The sequence below is a fragment of the Vigna unguiculata genome, chromosome 7, assembly GCF_037176805.1.
Source record: "Vigna unguiculata cultivar grain cowpea cultivar isolate G323 ecotype 2 chromosome 7, ASM3717680v1, whole genome shotgun sequence".
In the NCBI taxonomy this organism is placed as follows: domain Eukaryota; kingdom Viridiplantae; phylum Streptophyta; class Magnoliopsida; order Fabales; family Fabaceae; genus Vigna; species Vigna unguiculata.
The window spans coordinates 40112877-40134217 of record NC_140798.1 but is presented as its reverse complement, the minus strand read 5'-3'; the positions used below and the strand labels follow the sequence as shown (position 1 = coordinate 40134217).

The 21341-nt window shown below is 30.4% G+C and overlaps 3 protein-coding genes across 3 annotated transcripts; 2 read left to right on the top strand and 1 right to left on the bottom strand.

The window, feature by feature from the left end:
• Nucleotides 1-5637: 5637 nt before the first annotated feature.
• On the top strand, nt 5638-6567 carry LOC114189893 (uncharacterized). The gene has a single exon (XM_028078617.2). It carries the CDS (start codon nt 5896-5898, stop codon nt 6358-6360), a length of 465 nt encoding a protein of 154 aa, XP_027934418.1. The 5' UTR covers nt 5638-5895; the 3' UTR covers nt 6361-6567.
• A 3585-nt stretch (nt 6568-10152) lies between these two features.
• Nucleotides 10153-11933, bottom strand: LOC114192161 (glutamyl-tRNA(Gln) amidotransferase subunit C). The gene is made up of 5 exons (XM_028081785.2): nt 11674-11933; nt 11540-11580; nt 11180-11235; nt 10519-10567; nt 10153-10432 (listed from the first exon to the last, which is right to left on the bottom strand). The coding sequence occupies exons 1-5, from the start codon at nt 11884-11886 to the stop codon at nt 10357-10359; spliced, it is 435 nt and encodes a 144-aa protein (XP_027937586.1). The 5' UTR covers nt 11887-11933; the 3' UTR covers nt 10153-10356.
• LOC114192160 (golgi-to-ER traffic-like protein) lies at nt 11802-21124 on the top strand. The gene is made up of 13 exons (XM_028081784.2): nt 11802-11936; nt 12047-12132; nt 12411-12490; nt 14872-14950; nt 15518-15599; nt 15798-15948; nt 16705-16795; nt 18444-18527; nt 18779-18825; nt 19798-19926; nt 20348-20432; nt 20631-20708; nt 20805-21124. Exons 2-13 carry the CDS (start codon nt 12085-12087, stop codon nt 20820-20822), a joined length of 972 nt encoding a protein of 323 aa, XP_027937585.1. The 5' UTR covers nt 11802-11936; nt 12047-12084; the 3' UTR covers nt 20823-21124.
• The last annotated feature ends 217 nt before the right edge of the window (nt 21125-21341 follow it).

Here is a 21341-nt window from a genome sequence, read left to right as displayed (position 1 = left end):
TATATACTCTTCGTATGGTATAAATATTTACCTGGATTTCAAAGAGTAAAGTTAAAATTTTAAAATGTATACAGGTGCAGGAATAAATTATGGAAGTGCAGGAAGAAGCAACCTTCATGGGAGTGAAGGTAGAAAGTTATGGAGATACACAAACCTAACACAGCTTTGCTTTATTTTCCTAAAGTTCTTTTCAATTATAATGATATTTAAAAAAAAATTACTGGATAAATGAACTTGGTTTTTTCAATAATAAATTATATATTTTTTAAATGAAACTTTTTAAATTATTAAATAACATCAAAATATGAAAAAGAATAAAAATGAATGAAAAATTACTTTGAAAAGGGAAGTATTTAATTTCACTTTTTTCTTAAGAAATTTGAACTGATCTTCAAATTCTATTTCATTTATAAATACGCAACTTTTAAGTTTAATTCTTAAACGTAATTAATTTTTAATTTTCTTTTTAAATAGATACCAGAAATGTTAACGTTATTTACTAAACCATCATTTTTAAAACTATTAATTTCACATAAATAATGTTCGTAAGCGTTATTATCCCATTTTGAATTTTAATTTTATCTTTATAATGAATATCTTAACTAATCTCCTTCGATTTGATTTTCTAATATTAAAGCTTTAAAGTTCGTTAACACGAACTTTTAGTAAAAAAAGGCATATTTTTTCATAAGCTAGATTAAGTTTATACACATGTTAAAAAAAACTATATAATTCCTTTATAAAATAATTTATCAATAAACTCATTTAAATTTATTTAACATTTACAAAATTTACTTGAAATTTTTTATCTAAACATAATTTTGTGGATGTAAAATTTCCATCTAATAGGATAGTGGCAGATCTTTTCAATGACACATGGGAGTTACCACACTCCTTTTTTTTCATTTAATTTTTTATATATTTAAATTATTTATATATTATTATATTAATCTTTTTAAGTTTTTTTTTAAATCTCATACATATTTTCTCTTTTTTTTTTGTATTTTCATCTCTTCTTTTTTATTTTAATTTTTATCTTCAATATCACTTTTTTTTCTAAGTAAAATTGCACCACCATAAAATTGATGAGTTAAAAAATATTTTAAATCAATTAATTTATTCTTTTGAATTTTTTAAATATTTATTTTTCTCTTACATGTGATAAACTTATTTATTGAATATCGTTAGGTGGTGACAAATTCATATTTTTTTTAAATAGATGAAATGTGATAAATTTATATTAGAAAAATTATGATAAAGAATAGAAATGTACCGTTAGGTGGTGACAAATTCATATTTCTCTAAATAAATTTATATTAAAAAAATTATGATAAATAATACAATAATTGATTTTTTTTAAGAAGAGACCTGTGATGCATGTACATCAATTAAACTTGAAAAGTTTTATGAAAATAAAAAAATTAAAAACTACAAAAAACAATTATATAAAATTTTAAGAATTACATATAATGAATTTGAACAAATATAATTTGATTCCTTAATTTTTTTTTAGGTTCCGAAATTAAACATGGATTTGATATTTTGAGCTTTAAAGAATTAAGATTCGACCACCGACAAAGATTGATTAAAGAAAAAGCTAATTAAAATCTCCAACTTTTAGCAACTGCCTTATAATTCTATTGAATCTTTTAATTTTAATTTCATGAATCTCGAGTTTCAAACCATAAAAAAGACTAACACATGTTGGTTACTTCAATTATAAGATGATGATAATCATCCAAATACATTTAGGAATATTATACAAATAGTTTAGTGCTCCATTATTCTAGGGTTCAAGAACAAACTTAATACGGGTCTATGAATTACTTTTTACTTTTCCCTTTTCACATTGGAAAATTACACATGAATTGTATTTTTAATTAAATATTATTTTATCATGAATCTAAATCTTTAAAGATATTTTAGTATCATTAATTTATCTTTTATTTCCACCTTTAACCATTTCACGAATCAAACCAATACATTCCCATACACCACAATGCACACATGTTGTGAATCATGGGCAAGTGCCACAAATGTGCCAATCATCACCGACATGACTCTTATGTATCCTATCCAAAACTATAGTATGTTTAATTTCCAATAAATAAATAAAAAGTAGTTTAAAAAAAGAATACTTATTTATTTGATAGAGTGAAATCACGTAAAACAATAGAAAATAAATACTTTTAGAAACATTCATTTTCATAGAAAATTAGAAAAAATATAAGTAATAATAATTTTTTTTATTTCTTAATTGTGAATAGTCTTTTCCAAATTTCTAAAAGTAGTAGTTATGAATTCTGACAATTTTATGTTAATAATAGATATTAATTATTTTCAATATAGTAAATGTGAATTATTTCGTCAAAAGCAGGAAGTAGTGAAAAAAAAAATTTAAGACATCTTCTGAAGTAACGTTCCCTTAGAAAATATCTTGAACTGGTGCACGTGGTTTGGGCCATGTTCTCCATCTGGGTCCACTTGGGGAGTGGATTGAAGAATCTTGCAACTGGCATAAGTAAGTTGTTGCACTTGGCAGTGGAAATGGGCCCAAGGACACCTAAAAGTCAAAACATGGATCAACTTGTTAAAGTGGGCCTGTCTCAAAAAAGTAGCCCAACTTTGTCGCTCACATGCTTCCATGTGACCAATAGGCACTCACTCACTAAATAAAAAAATATATATTAAAAAATAAACACTACAATGTGTATACAGAACATACACCAACGATAATTGGATCTAGTCTTGAGTAACGTCTTATAAAAAACTCATAAAAGTTTTCATTTTCATCTATTTGACAAGTATATTTTTTAGATATTAAAGTTTTAAAAAATTAATCTTATATTTATACATCATGCTTTTATAAATATATTAATGACAATGTAAATGTAAGTCGATCCGTCTTATTTTAGCTAACATCAAAGTGGATTAAAGCAGGTCACCCCACATAATAAATACAAGCTAACATCATGCTTTTTTAATTTTTTTATTTTAAATTAAGAAGCATAATACATTCGTTCAAAGGAATAAAACAAAAAGTAGTTTAAATGTAACAAATGAAATATTTGTTAAAAACAAAATAATAATTATATATTTTTTCATTTGTAAGCATTATTAACCATAATAATTAGAGATTAATCTGAATACTTGATTAATAACCCTTATATTTATACACACATTTAATGATTACAAGTCACTCTTATTGTATAATGAATTATTTACTTTTTCATTTAATATTAAACATACATAATTCTTTTTGTAATTTAAATTTATGTTGGCTGACCCGTCCTGTGCTATAATTGACTCCTGCCGATTATGCGAGATAGGTCAAAACAAACTAACAAATTTAAAATTTTAGTCCACTCATACTTTTTTTTAGGAGTATACAAGACTTGTTCCACATTGTCATTCCTAATTAAGATCATCTAGTAGGGAAGTGTTATCTCTAATTAATTTATTTATTAATAGTTAGAGATCAATATGAATATTTAATTAATAATCCTTATATTTATACACACACTTAATGATTATAAATAATTACATAATAAAATATTTGTCGTTCCATTTAGTATTAAATATATATAATTTTTCTTTATAATTTAAATTTATATTGGTTGGTCTGCCCGACCCAACCTGCCTACGTTATAGTTAGATTTTTGTAAATTGCAAATTATGCGAGACAGACCAAAACAAACAACTAATAAATTTAAAAATTCAGTTCACCCGCACTTTTTCTTAGGAGGCTGCCCGACTTTTCCACATTCTCGTCTCTACTTACATAATCTCTTATTTAACCTCGTTATATATTTAACCTAGTTCGAAGAAGGTAAGATCATTAAAGTTACATTAGTGCACCTGAGGATTTGGAGTTGATTAATTTTGAAGTCACTTATATCCTCTAAAACATTATTTATTCGAAATGTAACATAGATGTTGGAAAATAGTGAGTTAGCCTAATAAACTGGGACATGGTTGCGTAAGCAGAAGCAGATATTTATGAGACAGTAGTGGTGGGTGGAACACGTCTATAAAGGGTATCCCCACAACTCCACCCAGAAACAAATCTAAACTGTCTCTAACCAGATATTTAGCACTTGCAGTGTGTGAATAATATGAGAGGGTCCAAACATATTTACATGTAGCCATCATGCCCTATATGCAAAGGATAACATCCCTCCAACCCAACCTGAGAAGATCACAACAATTCACAAAACAATTAAAGGAAGAAAGCAACACTCTCATTTTAAGGTATAATAAAGTTTGAGGGGTCAGAGGATTTTCAAATCACCTTTTATCTTTTTAAGACAAGGATGTCTTTGTTTTTGGATCAAAATACTTCTTAACCACACTCTTTTCTATCTAAAATCATTTCCTATGTACATTTTTTTGTGAGAGTAAAAAAAATGAAAGTCATAATATCATTTTTTTTATATCAAAATATTCAATGTTTTCAAAATTTTTAGGTAATTTAATAAGTCATATTTGTTTAAAATAATCCAAGATATAAAAGAAAAATAATAAAACAAAATGATTTAATTTGTACATAGTATAAAATCATAAAAGTGAATATGTAATTAGTATTAGACCATCCATACTAAATCTATCAATCAACTCCCGTAAATTTGAGTTAATTTAGATTTGATTAGTTCAAAAATTTGTCTGAATTATAAATAAATCTCAAAATATAATTGGGTTGAATCATAGAGTAATCTAACATATTAAATACCCTTATATATATTAAACTTAATTCTTAAAGCAGATCAAATACTTAAAATTTCACATTATATAAAAACTAATCCATGCAATTGGTGGCTTGTGCAAAGCATATATTTGGTTTATTAATAAATATGTTGAAAAATATAAATAAAAAGTATTATATGTATGTATAACAAAATTAACAATTTGTTATTTAGACAATTGACACACGTGATATAGTTCTATGTAATTTTTGTGATTGAAGAAAATCTTATAAATAGTGTCCCACCAACATCTTTGCTTAATTTATAAAACAGGAATAAAGAAATGATCCTTTGAACAGAGAAAATAACTTAACAAAGTGATTTAAAAAATTTAATTGACAGCATGATTGTGTTTGAAATGGCATGACTGGTTAGAATAAAGTTGAAAGTGATTGAGATTTGGCAATGATCCCATCCACCAAAACCTGCTTCACAATGTCATCACTTAGCCTATAAAAAGAAGTTTGCGCAAGTGGCCAAACATAAGTAATTGGAATGACAATCTTCACTTGATTAGGTCAAATTCAACGATTAACATTTGAAACAGATGAAAAAAGATGATTTTGGTAGCCATCTAAATACCATATACCAGAAGCAGAATAGAAAGGGAAAAAGGTTGAAAAAGATGATGCAGGTTTTCCGATATATATAACACTAATGGTAGCGTCCACAACTTGTATTTAGAATCATCAATTACCCGAAAGTCGGTGGTGGAAATCTCCTCATGTTTCTCCTTTTCAACCACTCAGTTTTTTTCCTCACACTGTGTATTATTGTTACTGCAATATTCAGATAAACGAAGAAAAAAGTTGTTGTCTCTTGAATAAAAAACGAAAAGCAAATAAAAAGAAAAAGTGAAAGAATGCACTAAGTGAAGATCACGGGTTGTGAGTCTTGTGACTCATATCTCATTTAAGAACATCATCATCATCATCATCTTCTTGAAACCCATTATATAAGCACTTTCATGCACAATGCATTCCCGCGTCAAACCTCACAAGAATCACATTCCCTCACTCTTTCTCTACCCTAACCTCACTTTCTTGATAAAAAACAGTTCTAAGGTAGATGTGAGAGAACAAGAGACTTCTCCACAAAAAAAAAAAAAAAAACTTCTCCTAATCACACCATATAACACAACACCACCCCAAAAATGTTAACACACAATCACAGTCTGAAGCACTTTCTTCTCTTTCTTTTCTTCTTCGTCACTTCCACCACAGCGGCAACCGGCGGAAGGAAGCTCCTTTTCGACATGTCAACCGGCGGTGCACCGTCCTCCGGAAACCCAACAGGGGGAAGTGGTTCTGGCCGTGGTGCAAATTGGGAATACAGCTGGGGGTGGGGCTCCGGACCCGGCACCGGCTATGGGTTTGGATCAGGCTCGGGTCGTTCTCCAACTGGTTTTGGCAGAGGATATGGATATGGATATGGATCCGGTTCTGGGTCTGGTACCGGGTATGGATATGGATGGGGTAGTGGTGGTGCTCGTGGCGGTGGTTATGGGTCGGGAAGTGGCGCTGGGAACTCTGGTGGTGGTGGCTACGGTGGAGGAAATGGTGGCGGTGATAATAATCGGATGCCATCAGCATCTAAGAGCAAAAACAGCCATGGGTAAATTATTGTAACATGGAGCTATATATATAAAGAAATATATAGCTAGCTATGTGTGTCTTTCATCATAGTGTGATATTATAACATTACTATATCTATAGTTACTATGGTATATGAAAAAAAAAAATTAATGGTGTGAGGTTAAGAGGTTGTGAGTGTAGAAGTTTAAGATGCAAAACTTTTTGTTAAATAAAATGGTTTATTTTCTTTAGACATGGTTTGCTTATGAATTTGATGTGTTGTCTGTGTTTTGTTGTTAGTAAATATAAGAAATTAAACTGCATGGAACTAACTGATCATGATGCATGCTACAGAGAATAACTTTATTGGAACTTACTTCAATTCAATTCCACAACACCAATTAATTTTCTTTATGTTTTTACTTTCTAAATTTGTTATAATCTTTTACGTCACTCTTTTAATTTTGGAAGTCTTATATTGATTAAAAATTAAAAAATAATTTTAAAATATATAAATAAAGATGCAAACTTCACAATTTTATGAGAGTTAAATTAAATTTAAAGTTCACTCCTTAATATAATATTAAAATAATATTTAAAAAGTTTATTCTAACGATGATCTTTATTTCTTAGACGTATAATTTCATCTGTATATATCACGGCCATCAATTTTTTCCTGATTTTTTAAAATTTATTCATTAGTGATAAATTTATCTACATGCTTTAGCGATGTCAATAAGCATATGTTTCATAAAAAAGTCAGAAAATAGAAATGAATAAACAGATTAAATAGATGACGAAGGAAATTGGATCTAACGAATCACCAAATGATAAATCAAACATTTGATCTTTTGTTGGAAAAAAAAATGTTCAAATAAGATCTGTGTTGTGTGATTATAGTTCTCCAAACAAAATTATTTCTTACAAAATGTAAAAATAGACCGAACTTAATGAGCAAGATTAGGAGATTTTGATTTTTGGTTCCCATTAAAAAAATTATTTATTCTTTATCCTTAAAAAATCCTTCCATTTACTCTTATAAAATGTGAAATCTTTTTTTTTTATCTCAAAATTTTAAATAATTATATTTTGTCTTTAGTGTTCGTTAAAGAAAACAAAAAATATTTCTTTTAGAGGTCTAATAACACTTTTGAAATAACACAAGTTAAAATTATATCATATATTCCATTTAGAATAATTATTTAATATTTTGTTCAATATATGAGAGATTAATTAGTGTTATATTAGATGTTACAATTATAAATTTTTTCTTACTAATATTTTTATACATTATTACAAGAAAATCATTAAACAGAAACTAATTTTGAAATAAAAGATAATTAGATACTATATTAACTGAGTTAAATATTATTTTTAAACAAAATTATTAATAGGTCTCTAACATAGTAGTTACTGATGTATTAGATATTTATTATTATTAGAGTCTTAGTTCATTTCTAATTTAGAGGCTAATTTATACTATAATAATAGTAAGCAACTAAAATCTTATTATTTAATGTTAGAAAATAATTTAAATTTTGATTTACAATTTTTTATTAATAATAAAGATATTTTAGATATCTATAACTTTTAGTTTATAAACTCGTGCCATTCAATGATTTATTTTTTGTACTATATATTATTAATACCACCATACACATAGTTTTATTGCAATTTGATTAAAATATCCTACATTAAGATAAATCCAGTTATAGGCTTTACTAAATTTCTGAAAGAAAAAATTATGTTCACATGTTGTCCCTTTCGTTCATGGTATAGTGCTTTATAGAAAGCACACGATGTCATAGGTTTAGGTTTGGCGTTTTTTCTGTAACATAAAAAGACAGAAGCATCATTGTTTCTCCTTCATCTTAGCGATCATGGCAATCACTTTCAGCATATATAACTAAGTCAAGGAACTCCAACTTTTAAATCTTAAATGGCCATGCCATGAATCATTTTTAGCCATATATCTTTCCACTAACTCCCCACTAACTTATTGCCAAACAAATCTATGTTCTCACCTCCATTTTATCATTACCAACATACACCTAATTTTCCGTTAAAGCCATTAATATAATAATACACATAATCTATTTGTTTCAAAATATTCTAAAGATAAAAAAAAAAAAACTTTAGAGATGTAAATGTTCATTAAGATATCTTTGTTTGAAAGATGATGCATTATGGATGATTGTGTCTTAGTCAGAAAAATGAGTCTCCTTGTTGATGTTAAAAGTATAAATGATGGTTAAAAATTGTTTATTTCTACATCATTTTATTTGGGCAACAAATGATATTTGTGATCGTGAAAAAAGTTTTTTTTTTTTTTAGATTAAAATTTTATCTCTCACTCATGTGATCTTTTATGAGAAGCAACTTTAAGTTGTTTCTAAAGAAAACACAAAACTCTGTTTTTTTTAATAAGTTTAAGTGATAATAAATACTTATTTTATTAAAAATACTTTTTTTTTTGTATAAAAAACAAAACTTTAGCTAATAGATGCAAAAGTCTTCTTATCAGCATCCATTAAAAGATAAGATTAAGATAGAATGAGATTTCTTGGATTTTTTTAAAATTATACTTACACCTTTTTTCATCATTACAGTTGCAGATAAGTCTCTAATAGAAATTGACACTATCATCAATTGGCGCTGACATTAACATCATTTCTTACTCGAAAAAACATTTTATAGACAGATAAATACAAATACTGTTGATTTAGTTGTTATTAAGTTGAAGACACAATTTTAGTTTCATTGATAATCACAGAATAAGAGTTCAATAGGTCATAAACAAAGCTTGAGCCATCATGTCACTAATAAGTAAAAATTGCTAAAAAAAAATGCAGTAAGTAAAATTAAAAAAGAATTATGAAATAAACTTTAATGGAATATTAACTCTGGTTGAGTGAAAGGCATCATTGTGATTGAAGAAGACGGTTCAATAGCACTATAGTAAGTGATGATCGAAAACTTTGTCACACAGAAATGCACTACAAATATCTGCAATCACTAGAGTCCTTCTCAAGCATGAAGATTATATTGGAGCAGCCATTTATGTTTCTTTGAAGCTAATGCTTGCAAATAGCAGTACGAAAGGTACTTTCTCTTCCAAAGAGATTATCACAAAATATTGTATGGGAAAAAAAGAAAGAAAAATTTATATTTTCAAACTTACAGAGCCAATGAAGATCAGTAAAGAATATGCTTTAGGGACAACTTTTTTTCTTTCAAACATATTCAAATTAATTATTTCTTTCTTTCTTTCAAATGTTTCATAAACATCCTATATATGAATAACATATCTTTTCGTCCCAAACACTTTTCATTTGATATACTACTTTATTTTGTATTTATCATTGAAATTCATTAAAAACCATCATTTGTGTTTTACATTTTCTTGATCCTAAATGTATTCAAAAATCTTACTCTAGAGGCTAAATTTAGTCAATACATTAAGTAATAATTAAATAAACAAGTCTTTAGTTCGATGATAGTGGTTTTGATTTCTTTAACTAAAGTATTATGTTTGAGTTTTGTAAACAAAAAAACCTAATTCGAAAGAAAAATTAAAAGTGATTAGTTATGTTTGAGTCATTGTTTGAATTATAATAATGATAATATTTTTGACACAACAAGCAATGATAATACATATGTTGGATAGACAGAGTGCTAGACTTAGAGATGTATTTTCTTGGAGATGTTTATCAAATGCTGTATCTCCAGCTATTTACTGGTATAAACATGTTATACATTGTTTTGTTTTGAAAACCTACATGTATAAGGAATTATATTTGTACATGAATGTAAATGTATATTAGTATACATGTAGGTATGGGATAAGTATATTTATTCTAGTCACATGACTATAACTTTAACTCAGTGCAGGTGCAGAGTTCACAGGCCGAACTAAATTCTCTCGAAAAATCCAAAAGAAAAGTTGGGTCAAATAAGAAACCAAGAGATTCAAAGTACAGAAAAAGCAATTTTAATGTGTTTTTCCTTATACCAAATAACTCAAGTAAGCAATTTTAACTTTAGTCCATGCTTAAGACCCTCGGAACTTTGATATAAGGCTCTTCATAGCTCGGGACAGAAGCGATCATGGCGTCCCTGTCAAGCACACACCATGCTAGAACCGTTAGTTTTCCAGTTATGTCCAATTGGCATATACTGAACAAGAACAACAACCCACTCACCTATGGTCAAATGTTTCAGGAGCATTATCACGCAAATTGTTTTCAGTTTCTACACAGATAACACAAAAATAATTAGCAAATAAAAAATGCGAAGTCAAACCAATGAGCAAACGATGCTTTCTGCGAGTCATGTAAAAGAACCAATGAACATAACAAGTTGTAGAAAACACATTAACTGAAAATCACTTTAACATGTCAATTGATATAGCGTTTTCCTCCTGGTTGTTCATGAAAAGTTATAGACAAAAGACAACCACCCCAGGCAATTAGCACAATTATTTGAAGAGACTAGCATGACCAAGTTGAAGTATAAGACATCAATGACTAGAAAGTGGATAATACCGTTCATTTGCCAAGGTATTGATTAGCTTTAGTACAAGGTAGCAATATCATTGTCACATTCATTCTGGTCTCATACTTTATCAAACTAAAACACTCTAACAATGCAATGCATTTTCTACTGAAAGAATGTAATGCAATCACAATTAACAACCCTCCCAAATCCACAACAAAAAAGGAAGATGAAAGAACTTGCCTTATGCATTTCGAAACATTTTTTTGGCATCCAGATATGGTGCAATCAAACAGTACCGAAAATCCAATGTAAGGATATGAAATCATGGATAGATGATGAAAGCAATGATAAGTATTCACAAAGAACCTGCTCTGATGGAGGGTTCAACGTTTTCAAGATCAACACCCTGTAGTTGTCCAAACCTGCCACACAATACAAGTCAATCCAAATTCAAAAGTTTTGTTCACTGCAAGCATAATCTCCACAAATACAACAAAATATGCAGTTAGAAACAAACAGCTAGTCCTCAAAAACCAACTAAAAAGCCTCCAGAATCCAAATTTCCGGTTCGCAACACACTCTCTATCACATTCTTTTTAACTATCAGTGTTATTCTATATTATCAATCAAAATTTACTAAATGCCATAAAATTACTAATGAATCTCCTTAATATGAAGTGAAATATACAATTAAATATTGTTACAAAATAGAGGGTTTCGACTTACCAGTCTACAACTTGTTGAATTTTGGGGGCAATTTCTTCAACCTGCAATAACATATTTTTTTAACGTTTGAAATTCAGATGAAAAGTATATTTACAGTTAGAAAGGAAATGAAATAACAGAAAACAAAGCAAAACCTCGTTTGGGGTAAGTGAAATTTGAGCAGTTTTTGCCAAACGAGGCAAATCCGGAGGCGGAAGAGAGGAACAAGTGGTGGTTGAAGAGAAGCTCTGAAACTTTAACAACTTCCGGTGGTGGACGCTAACCGTTACCGTTGGGAAGAAACTTCTTCGATGCCACACTGCATTTGCAGTTAACGAAGCTCCTCTCACAAACCCTCTGCAACTCATCTTCCTCACACCGCAATTTTCCTATTATTCCTTATCCCTTAACCACCAAGGTTGTTTAACAAAACTTTCTATTTTCACTTTAGTCCCTAGAGAAACTCAAAATTCTCCTAATAGTCCTTTTATAAATACTCATTTTTTTTTTCCTTTTTCCCAATTTTAGTTTTTCATTGGCAAAAGCACGAAGAGTGCGTCGTCGTCATGTCGCGACAGAGATCCAGAAGAGTCGAACTACCTCCCGCTCAAGAGGTAAGCAAAATCTGCGATTCTTCGATTTTTTGCTTCTGCCTTTTCAAGATTCCTCTTAACGAAATCTTTTTTATTTTTCATTTTTCATAATAAATAAACTGTATGTTTTTTTTTCCTGGACGATGAACGGTTGCATTGTCTGAAAATTAACGGTTATACTCTCTATTCCTTTTGATTTGTTTTTTATTTTTGAGGTTTCTTTCTGAAATTTTTTCTTTCTATGCTTCATTACATTTTTTTTTGTATCATATCAAGTTTCTTGCGTTTGCAACGTGCAGAATATTGAAAAATTGGAGAAGGTTGTGAACGAGGGAAATTATTATGGTGCTCAGCAAATGTACAAATCCATTAGTGCCAGGTTCGTACAGTGTCTTCTTGTTACTTATTCTTCAAGAGAAATGTACACCGTCTACCTTATATTCTTTATGCGATCTTCAACGTGAACTGCTACTTTAAAGCGCAAGTAATTAATTTTTGCATAGCTATTTCTTTCGTCTACTAGTGCATTTTTTACGAAACTAGTTTATGTAGTAGAAGTTACAAGCTAGGGATAACAGAGTACTAAAATAGCGAGGCATCATTCATCATTTGGGGCTGTTGAAAAGGAATTTTTATCATTGATGAAGAGGATAGCAATACCATAAATTTTCATAACATACTTATTTTTTGGGGTTGCTGGATAGTGTAATCTAAAGCAATGTTTTGTTTTGGTGAATTCCAAGTTTGTATAGATTTAAGGTCTGTTTAATTTGCTAAAATGTAAGGGATAATACAACATACATACTAATCCTAAGTCTCCAGGTGAAGCTTTAACTCACCCAGAGTGGCGACAAACAATGGTCAATGAGATGTGTCTTTCAAAGTAGTGGTACTGGGACTTGGTTCCTCTTCTAGTTGGCCAATCAATTGTTGGGTATCGGTGGTTGTATACTCTTAAAACGATACCTAATGATAAAATGTGAGCACTATAAAGCTAGCTTGGTTGCCTAAGGATACACAAATCTATGGCCAAGGTTAATGGCACTGTATCTCCTGTTGCCAAAATTACGTCTATTTGACTTCTCTTTTCCATTGTAGCCATTCATCATTTGACTCTATTTCAGCTTGACATAAAAAATGCATTTCTACATGATGATCTAGATGAGGAAGTTTAAATGGAGCATCCTCTTGAATTTGTTTCATAGGGAGAGTCATTTTGATATGATATGTCATCTACATAGGTTTCCATATGGTCTCAAGCAATCACTCCATGCATGGTTTGGATGTTTTCGAATGGTCATCTATCAATTTAGAATGATACAAATTATGTTACTTATTGTTTGTCGTAGTATCATTCTCTCCAAATATTTATCTATCACATTACATACGTGGATGACATTGTTATCATATGTATGGTAAGGACGGTATTATCCCGCAAAAATAAATATTTTATTCAAAAGTGCTATGTCTCTAATGTTGTCTTAGACGGTAGGATCAAACATATTGAGATAGATTGTTGTTTCATATGAGAAAAAAATGGAGTTTGGAGAAACCACCGCTAGTGAAGAGTTGACTGACATATTCAATAAGTCTCTAAGCTGACTAAAGATCGACCATATTTTGAAGCAAACTAGGCACATAAGACTTTTATGCTCCAGTTTGAGGGGGGAGTATTATAATTATAGAAATCCTATATATTGAAGAATATCTAGATTATACACGTATTATTAGGAATATTTTTATTTATTTTCGTATCATATCTTTATTCTTAGAGGATATCAAATTCCTCAATTTATTATATTGATTTTGTTTTCTCAATGTAATGAAACATTCATGCTGCCATAGAAACACATGGTTTTAGTTTAATGTGTGTCTTAAATATAGTTTAACAAAAAGGAATCCACTCCCTTTGGCATGTAACTTTCTCACTGTCTCTCCCCGCATATCCTTATCCCATCTGTTCACTCCTACTCACCTTTTTAACAAAGTTGAATTCAAGGGTTAGAGTGCCAAGATGAAGTTGTCAAGAGGCACAATCTTCAACATAAGAAACTAAGAAAGGGGAGTAGTGAATATTCTACTAAAATACCAATTAGAAAAACTTAGTTGTTGAGCATAATTCAATTAAAAACAAAAAGAAATATAAAGGAAATGTAACAGATTGAAGAAAAAGAGGTGGTTAAGGATATTCAAAAGAGAACATTGTGTGAGGTTGCTAAAGGAGTTCTTGGGAGGGCATAGTTGTCATGGTCAATGAGATTTCACCGGAAGATGAAAACCCAAACCAAAATCACATTGGAAGGACTAAGTCCTCTGTGTTATTAAATTTGTTTTATTCATTGTTCATCAAACAACGTACAGGATAGAAAGTTGTGCTCTGAATTAATTGGTTGTCCTGAGTTGTTCTTGCTGTTCTATCTAACACACCCTTGAGTTTTATGAGCAAAGAAGGCAAGGTTATATTTTCTAGTGTAGAACATATGGGATTCTTTTTTAAATGCTATTTCATTTTAGTTTGTATTTTCTGGTTTCTTTTATGGTGCATCTTACCCTCTGCTCTTGAAATTGGAACATCTTTTTTGGTTCTCTATTCAAATTAATTTATCTGTAAATATGCTTTCCCTTTTTTTGGTCAATCTTGTTATGAACCTTGGTTTTCTTTTGTTCAAGCTTTACTATTTTGGTCTACAACTCCATTTGCTAATCCATACTAATCAGATAAGGTGTAGTCATTAATGTAGCATACATGCTTTGCTGCAGATATGTATCTGCTCAGAGGTACTCCGAAGCATTAGATATCCTACATTCAGGAACGTGCATTCAATTGTCAAATGGGCAGGTTCTACATTTTCTATTTCAATGTCTTTAAAGATACGCATTTATCAGTTTTATAATTTTTATAGTGTTATATTATTGTAATTTATATTGTTCATTTCTACTGTTCTACTATCAGCCTTTTTTCTGTGGGTGGGTGGGGGGCTGGAGGAGCTGTGATGGCTTCAAAGACCATGTCTCTGCCTCATTTTTCCTTTGTCTGCTGTTATGTGAGCTGGGCTTTGAATTATATAACATGATTGGCTACTTTTCCTATCTAGATCATGTATTTTTGCCTATCTGAGACATCTGAAATGCTGTTAGATACTTTTTTGTATATGGGCTTAGGCCCATCCCTATGTTTGTATGTATATATGTTCGTATCTGTATTAATTGATATGAGAGGATTGCATCTCATAAATGTATACCATTTCTCTCTTCACATGCATTTAAAAAGATTAAAAAATTCATTTAGAGTGTTAGTAGTGAATATCTAACAGAAAAAAAAGAGAGGATCCTTTCCATTATATTTAAAACATTCAGTAGACCTGTCAAACAGAAAAGTTTAACAGTTATTTCCTATTCATCGAAGGTAACCTGTGGAGCAGAATTAGCTTTATCGTTTGTGGAGATATTAGGAAAAGGGAAAGTTCCATATGATGAGGAGATTCTTGGTTCGTTCTTTATCCTTTCTTATGTAGTTTTATTTTTGGGTCATTATTTCTTTTGTGGGTTTATTTGTGATGCGATGTAAATTGTTCTTAATTATTACTTAATCATGGACTTGCATATAAGCATTCATTCTATTCATATATTATTTAACCATGAAACAGTGGTTCTTATTACTAACTATTTTTAAATGTTAATGGTAGAACGTCTCAAGAAAATCTATAAGTCATTTCCACGGGTTCCATTGCCACAACACCTGTGGGATGTTGATGACATGCAGCAGCTTTCTGAAAGCATTGGAAGTGCAAAGACACGTGTTGAGGGCTGTTCCTCATTCTTAAAAGCTGCTATCAGGTGAGACTCAACACATTAAAATTCTCTAGATTATATTTAACATTTAACACTCTCCTGTCTCTTTTCTTTGCGAATTAAGGTCAAATACTGTTGTGTTTATCTTAAAAGATGTAGTTTAATTCATTGTTCAGTTTACAGAAAGATATTAATGCATTTAGATATCTTATTAATATTTTTAACTGAGAATCTATTTTATCATAAGTCGAGGTGACTTTTATCTGTTTCAATTTACAAGCTATATTAGAGAAAAGTTTGCAATATCCTATATGAGGAAAGTGTTTTGACTTGTTCTGCCTGCACATGCATTTATGTTTTTTTTTTTGTTTGTTTGTTGAATTAACTGATCAGTACTAAGAATTTCTAATGTTAATTGAGGGCGTAAGATGTGAAAGGATTTATGATTGATCCTCTCATCTATGTTTCTGACTTGATTGATCCTCATCATATCTCAAATCCAGGTGCTGACTTCAAAATTATTTAGCTTGTTGATTTAGTTCCCAATATTTTAGCAGAAATATCAGTTGTGATTAAAAGGGAAAACATATCTCAGTAATGGAAACGAAGTGTGTATTATTTCTGAAATGGAAATATTACAGAAGAAAAAGCATTCGTATTTCCCAAATCTATTGTTAATAAGACTTTTGTGCTCATAATTATAATGAGTGTGCAGAAATTTAAATTACTTGTTGGGAAAAATTCTAGATTATGATAATTTGTTTGTTTGATATCTTCTCTCTTTGCTGCTATTCTACTCAGGTGGTCTGCCGAAAATGGAGCAGGTATTAATGGATCTCCAGAGCTGCACATCATGCTAGCTGAATACATATTTTCTGAAAGTCCGGAGGTGGTAAGTTTCACACTCTTTTTTCTTGAATCTTATCTTTGATTTTTATGTGGAAGAAAAACACGAGTGTAGATATGTAAAAGCTTTTCTGGATCAACGTTTAACAAATTAACATAAACATTGATTAGTTGGCTAAATTTAGGTATTTTTGGGTGCATTGTGTCTATTAGGATACAGAGAATTCGGAAGCCATGTCATGAATGTTTGGAAAATTAAATTGTTAGTTATTGAGGTGGAATATAAATTAGGTAGCTGTTAAAATTATAGAAAATTGGCTGAGATGAGAAGAAATTGCCAACGTTCTCTGGGTTTAGAATTGGATAAATTGCAAATTGTAGCAGGTCCTCTCATTTCTCTGAAAACGTTTGATTTATTTTCAAATTGGTTTTGAAAAAGCTTGAGTTAGCTATGGCTTCTAGACCAGTGTTATTGTTAGAAAGGGTTAGGCACTAGATAGAGATGATGAAATTATCGGATGTCTCTCAGCTACTACTTTTTCAGTGATTTTAGTCGCAAATGTTTGTTTTAAAGATATGCTGGAGGTCAGGCTTGGAGACTCCTTATTTCTCTTGTTTGCTCTAGTGGTAGCTGTTTTAAGCTGATACTTTTAAGGGCTGGGTAAAGGGACCTCCTTTTTTAATCTTATATGTACCCTTAATTTCCTTGAATTTATCTCAGTTTACATGAGACTAGGCAATGCTGATATAAAATTTGGTTCTTCTTTGTTTAAATCTATTTATAATATATCTGATTTTAAGGTGTTAAAATTTTTTGATATTCCGACTTGGTCTTTATACCCCTTCTCCTTTAATCTCAGTGATTTGGGAATTCCCAAAAGTACATTTGATCAAAGTAAATATTGATGGCTGCTTGTGGTGGTATTTTTAGAGGTAGTAAAGGGGAATATGTTAGTAGTTTTTCTGATTTTTTGGGCCTGCAAAATTGTCTTCATGCGGAACTTATGGGAGTTATCTATGCTATAGAGTGTGCTCAGAAGGAGAAGTTCCCACATCTTTGGTTGGAACGTGACTCAGTTTGGTGTGTAAAACTTTTGATAATTAAAATATAGTTCCTTGGATTCTTAGAGGAAGATGGAGGAAATGTCTAACTCTTTGTAGAGATACATAGTTTAAAGTTTTACGTATTTTTAGGGAAAAAGATCATTATATTAATAAGTTGGCTAATATGGATTTGGTAAATAGAGAAATTTAAATGGTATTCTGTTTTACATTCTAGTATTAGTTTGAATTTTTTCATAACAGATATAAACTTCCAATGTATAGGGGAGCTTAGTTTTGGTTTAAAGTGTGCCATGTATTCTTTGATCATGGGTTTGGTTTGGCCCCATGATTGTTTATTTTTTAATAATATTTTTCATGTGATGATGACCATCATAGATGTGTTTGGGATGTCAATATAACTGAGATGTCAAAGAATATAGTGATGCCTAACATGAACTTTTGATAAAAAAAAGAAAAAAAACTTAAGTTAGAGTACATTGTTGCATAGATTGTTTGGATCAAGTGATATATCTGAATTTTGGGGCTGCTATGGAAATAGCTTTATGCTTTGAAGCTTTGCTTGACTTTAAAAGATTTAAATTTTATGATTTTTATGTAGCGAGTGAATTCCATTTGCATTTTACATGCAGGATATGGCTAAAGTTACATATCATTACGTGAAAGGAAATAATCCAAAGAAGTTTGCTACTACTCTCGTCAGTTTTTTGGGCAAGGTCAGCCTCCTAAGGTTTTTATTCCTTGTTATTTGGCTCAGCTTTCCAATATTGTGTGGGAGGCATACCGACGATTTTGATCTACTTTTCTGCTAAAGCTTTGATCGACTTTTCTGATGTTTATTTATGCTTATGACTGTTATATTATTTTTATTCTCAAACTTAAATGGAGGAGATAGCTGATGAATTTACTTTTTTCTTATGGTATAGTTTTGGGAAGGATAAACTGATTGTTTTTTCAAATGTTGTAGTGTTACCCTGGTGAAGACGATTTGGCCATTGCTCGGGCAGTTTTAAGGTAAAAGCATTTTAGTATGTAATTCTCTCTAGTTATGTTTCTGACTACTGAATACATGCATTTATACCATGATGAAATTTATGTTTTTCTTATTTCATTACAACTGTAGTGCATAGATATTTCTCTTGTATCTGGCAGTATGTATTATCGCTAAGTTTTCATCTACTTTATTGTCAAAAAAACCACTTCCTATTCAGATCACAGAATGTAAGATTAGGATATTGTTTCTTGCTAATAAAAACAAACTTAAAAGAAACCGATAATAGAATCAGTTTAAAGCTATCCTCCACTCCATGTTTTGGTATCTCTAGTTTAAGCGATAATGAAGCAAATTTTCACTTCAGTTTTACTAATCATCATTGATGTATGCATAGTTACTTAACCCCATGACCTCTCTACCAATGCCCTTTCGGTGGGCATCCTATGTGACAATTGAAGTGTAAAGACGTGAATCCACTGTTTTCGATGATGTTAACATGCTTATTAAATTTAAGGTTTAATTAGTCGGATAGTACTCACTCTTCTTCGGATGTGTCAGTTTGGTATCTGCTTTTAAAAAGGTGTCAATTGAGTCCCAACTTTTGAAAAGATGTTTCAATTAGGTCCCTCTCAGAAAAAAAAAAAATATTACCACTGTTAACGATATTGATATTTAAAATGACTTACAAAATTAAGTATTGATATTTATATTAATATTTAGTGGTAAAAGTCATGAATAAAATTAACGGCATTAATAATTTTTTTCTGAAAGAGACCTAATTTTGAGACATTTTTTCAAAAGTTGGGACTCGATTGATATCTTTTTAAAAATAGGTACCAAACTGACATATCTGAACAAAAGTTGGTACCATCCGACTAATTAAGCCTAAATTTAAAGTCCATGTTTTGTTTGGTTAGTGTCTTTCAGCTGTAATTCCCTGCTTATTTAAACAATGTTTCAAACTGATGAATTGCTCATTTCTTGCACTATAGGTATTTATCTGTAGGCAATTTGAGAGACGCGAGCATACTAATGGAAGAGATAAAGACGCAAGTCGAATCAGCTGAGGCTACGTTTCCTAAGTCAGAGTTGATGCAATTCATTAATTATCTTCTGCGAACGTAAGTTTTTTATGTTGTTCAACTTAAACAAAAAAATTGATCAATTTCTGTTCTAAATGCTGACACACAAAAGGGGCATTTTGCATTACTTTAATTTTAAGGGTTTTAAGGGGACCGGAAGCGATTCAGTTCCAAGATTATTTAGTATTTTATTTGTTTCTAAATTTCATCTATGACAGGATTTGAAAACTTCACTTTGTTATGGACAATGGATAGGAACAAAAGAAATCAAACTAAAATTACCTTATTGTGCTGTAAGGACAGGAACAGAGACATAATTAATTGGTTACCACTTAATAGGAATCATATTTAGGGAGACTACTTGATTATGTTTTTAATGGATTCTATTATTGTAGTTTCAAATATCTAGAGCTCCATTTTTGTTGCAAACCAATAATGCCTTTTTTTTCTGTTATGCCAGGTTGGAGAGAGATGCTCTACCACTTTTTAATATGCTAAGAGTAAATTTTAGGCCAAGCATTGAAAGGGAACCTGCGTTCAATGAGGTCAGATAACTTACCAGACCAAGTCATGATCTGTTTTCCTCTCTGTTGTTGGTAGCAAATGAATATATGGGCGTATCCGTATTGTCCAATGAAAATTCTAACTACTGTTCTGTGATTATATTGAGGTTATTTTTGTTTTTGCACGAAACTGTAATTTCAAGCCATGTGCTGCATTTGATGTGACAAACTGTGATTCAGATGCTAGATGATACTGCGGAGAGGTTCTTTGGAGTACAGCGAAAGAACCCCATGGGGATGTTTGGAGATATATTCAAGGTGACTACTCATGCTTTTCTGCAGTTCAAATATTAACCAACCACCTGTTTTATAAGAATCTCAATGAATTAAGTTCTGTGCTAATTCCTCATGCAGTTGATGGGAGCTGAGTAATGATAATCAATACGGAGATACATCAACCACTCCGACAGAACAGTCAAATACTTCTGAATTTATTTTTTCACCTCATCGATCAAAGTCTGTGTTATCTCATGATTTGTAAATTGCTTTTAACAAAATTTTGTTAAGTAGTACCCTTTTCAAGAAAAAAATTATGTAAAATTACTGTTATTAGCTTTTCGTTTTCTGGCAAAATCGAGGTTGGAATGACTTGCAGAGAACCAAAACTTTTCCTGTTGAATTTTTCATTTGATCAATACTATAAATGGACGCCGCATCCGAAGTTCTTTTTAAAACCCATAAAATCAATGAATTTATTCATCTTCTGTATGTTTGAACAAAATATATCTAATGGCTTATTAGTAGAGTAAAAGGGGAACCACTAAGGTCCTCTTCCACATTTGACTTTTTATTCTACCCAACCGTCAAATTTTCCTTTGCGCAAAAGTTTTATGAACTGAATCAATTACGCTATCCAAATTTGTTCGAAACTATCAATTGAAACATTAAAAT

What these genes read in the sequence shown, in the direction of transcription:
- LOC114189893 (XM_028078617.2), top strand. Translation starts at nt 5,896, where the DNA reads ATGTTAACACACAATCACAGTCTGAAGCACTTTCTTCTCTTTCTTTTC.
- LOC114192161 (XM_028081785.2), bottom strand. Translation starts at nt 11,886, where the DNA reads ATGAGTTGCAGAGGGTTTGTGAGAGGAGCTTCGTTAACTGCAAATGCA. An exon ending in TTTCACTTACCCCAAACGAG is followed by an intron (nt 11,581 to 11,673) that starts GTTTTGCTTTGT and finishes ATGTTATTGCAG; the next exon opens with GTTGAAGAAATTGCCCCCAA. An exon ending in ATTCAACAAGTTGTAGACTG is followed by an intron (nt 11,236 to 11,539) that starts GTAAGTCGAAAC and finishes ATTGTGTGGCAG; the next exon opens with GTTTGGACAACTACAGGGTG.
- LOC114192160 (XM_028081784.2), top strand. Translation starts at nt 12,085, where the DNA reads ATGTCGCGACAGAGATCCAGAAGAGTCGAACTACCTCCCGCTCAAGAG. An exon ending in AACTACCTCCCGCTCAAGAG is followed by an intron (nt 12,133 to 12,410) that starts GTAAGCAAAATC and finishes TGCAACGTGCAG; the next exon opens with AATATTGAAAAATTGGAGAA. An exon ending in TTTCTGAAAGTCCGGAGGTG is followed by an intron (nt 16,796 to 18,443) that starts GTAAGTTTCACA and finishes TTTTACATGCAG; the next exon opens with GATATGGCTAAAGTTACATA.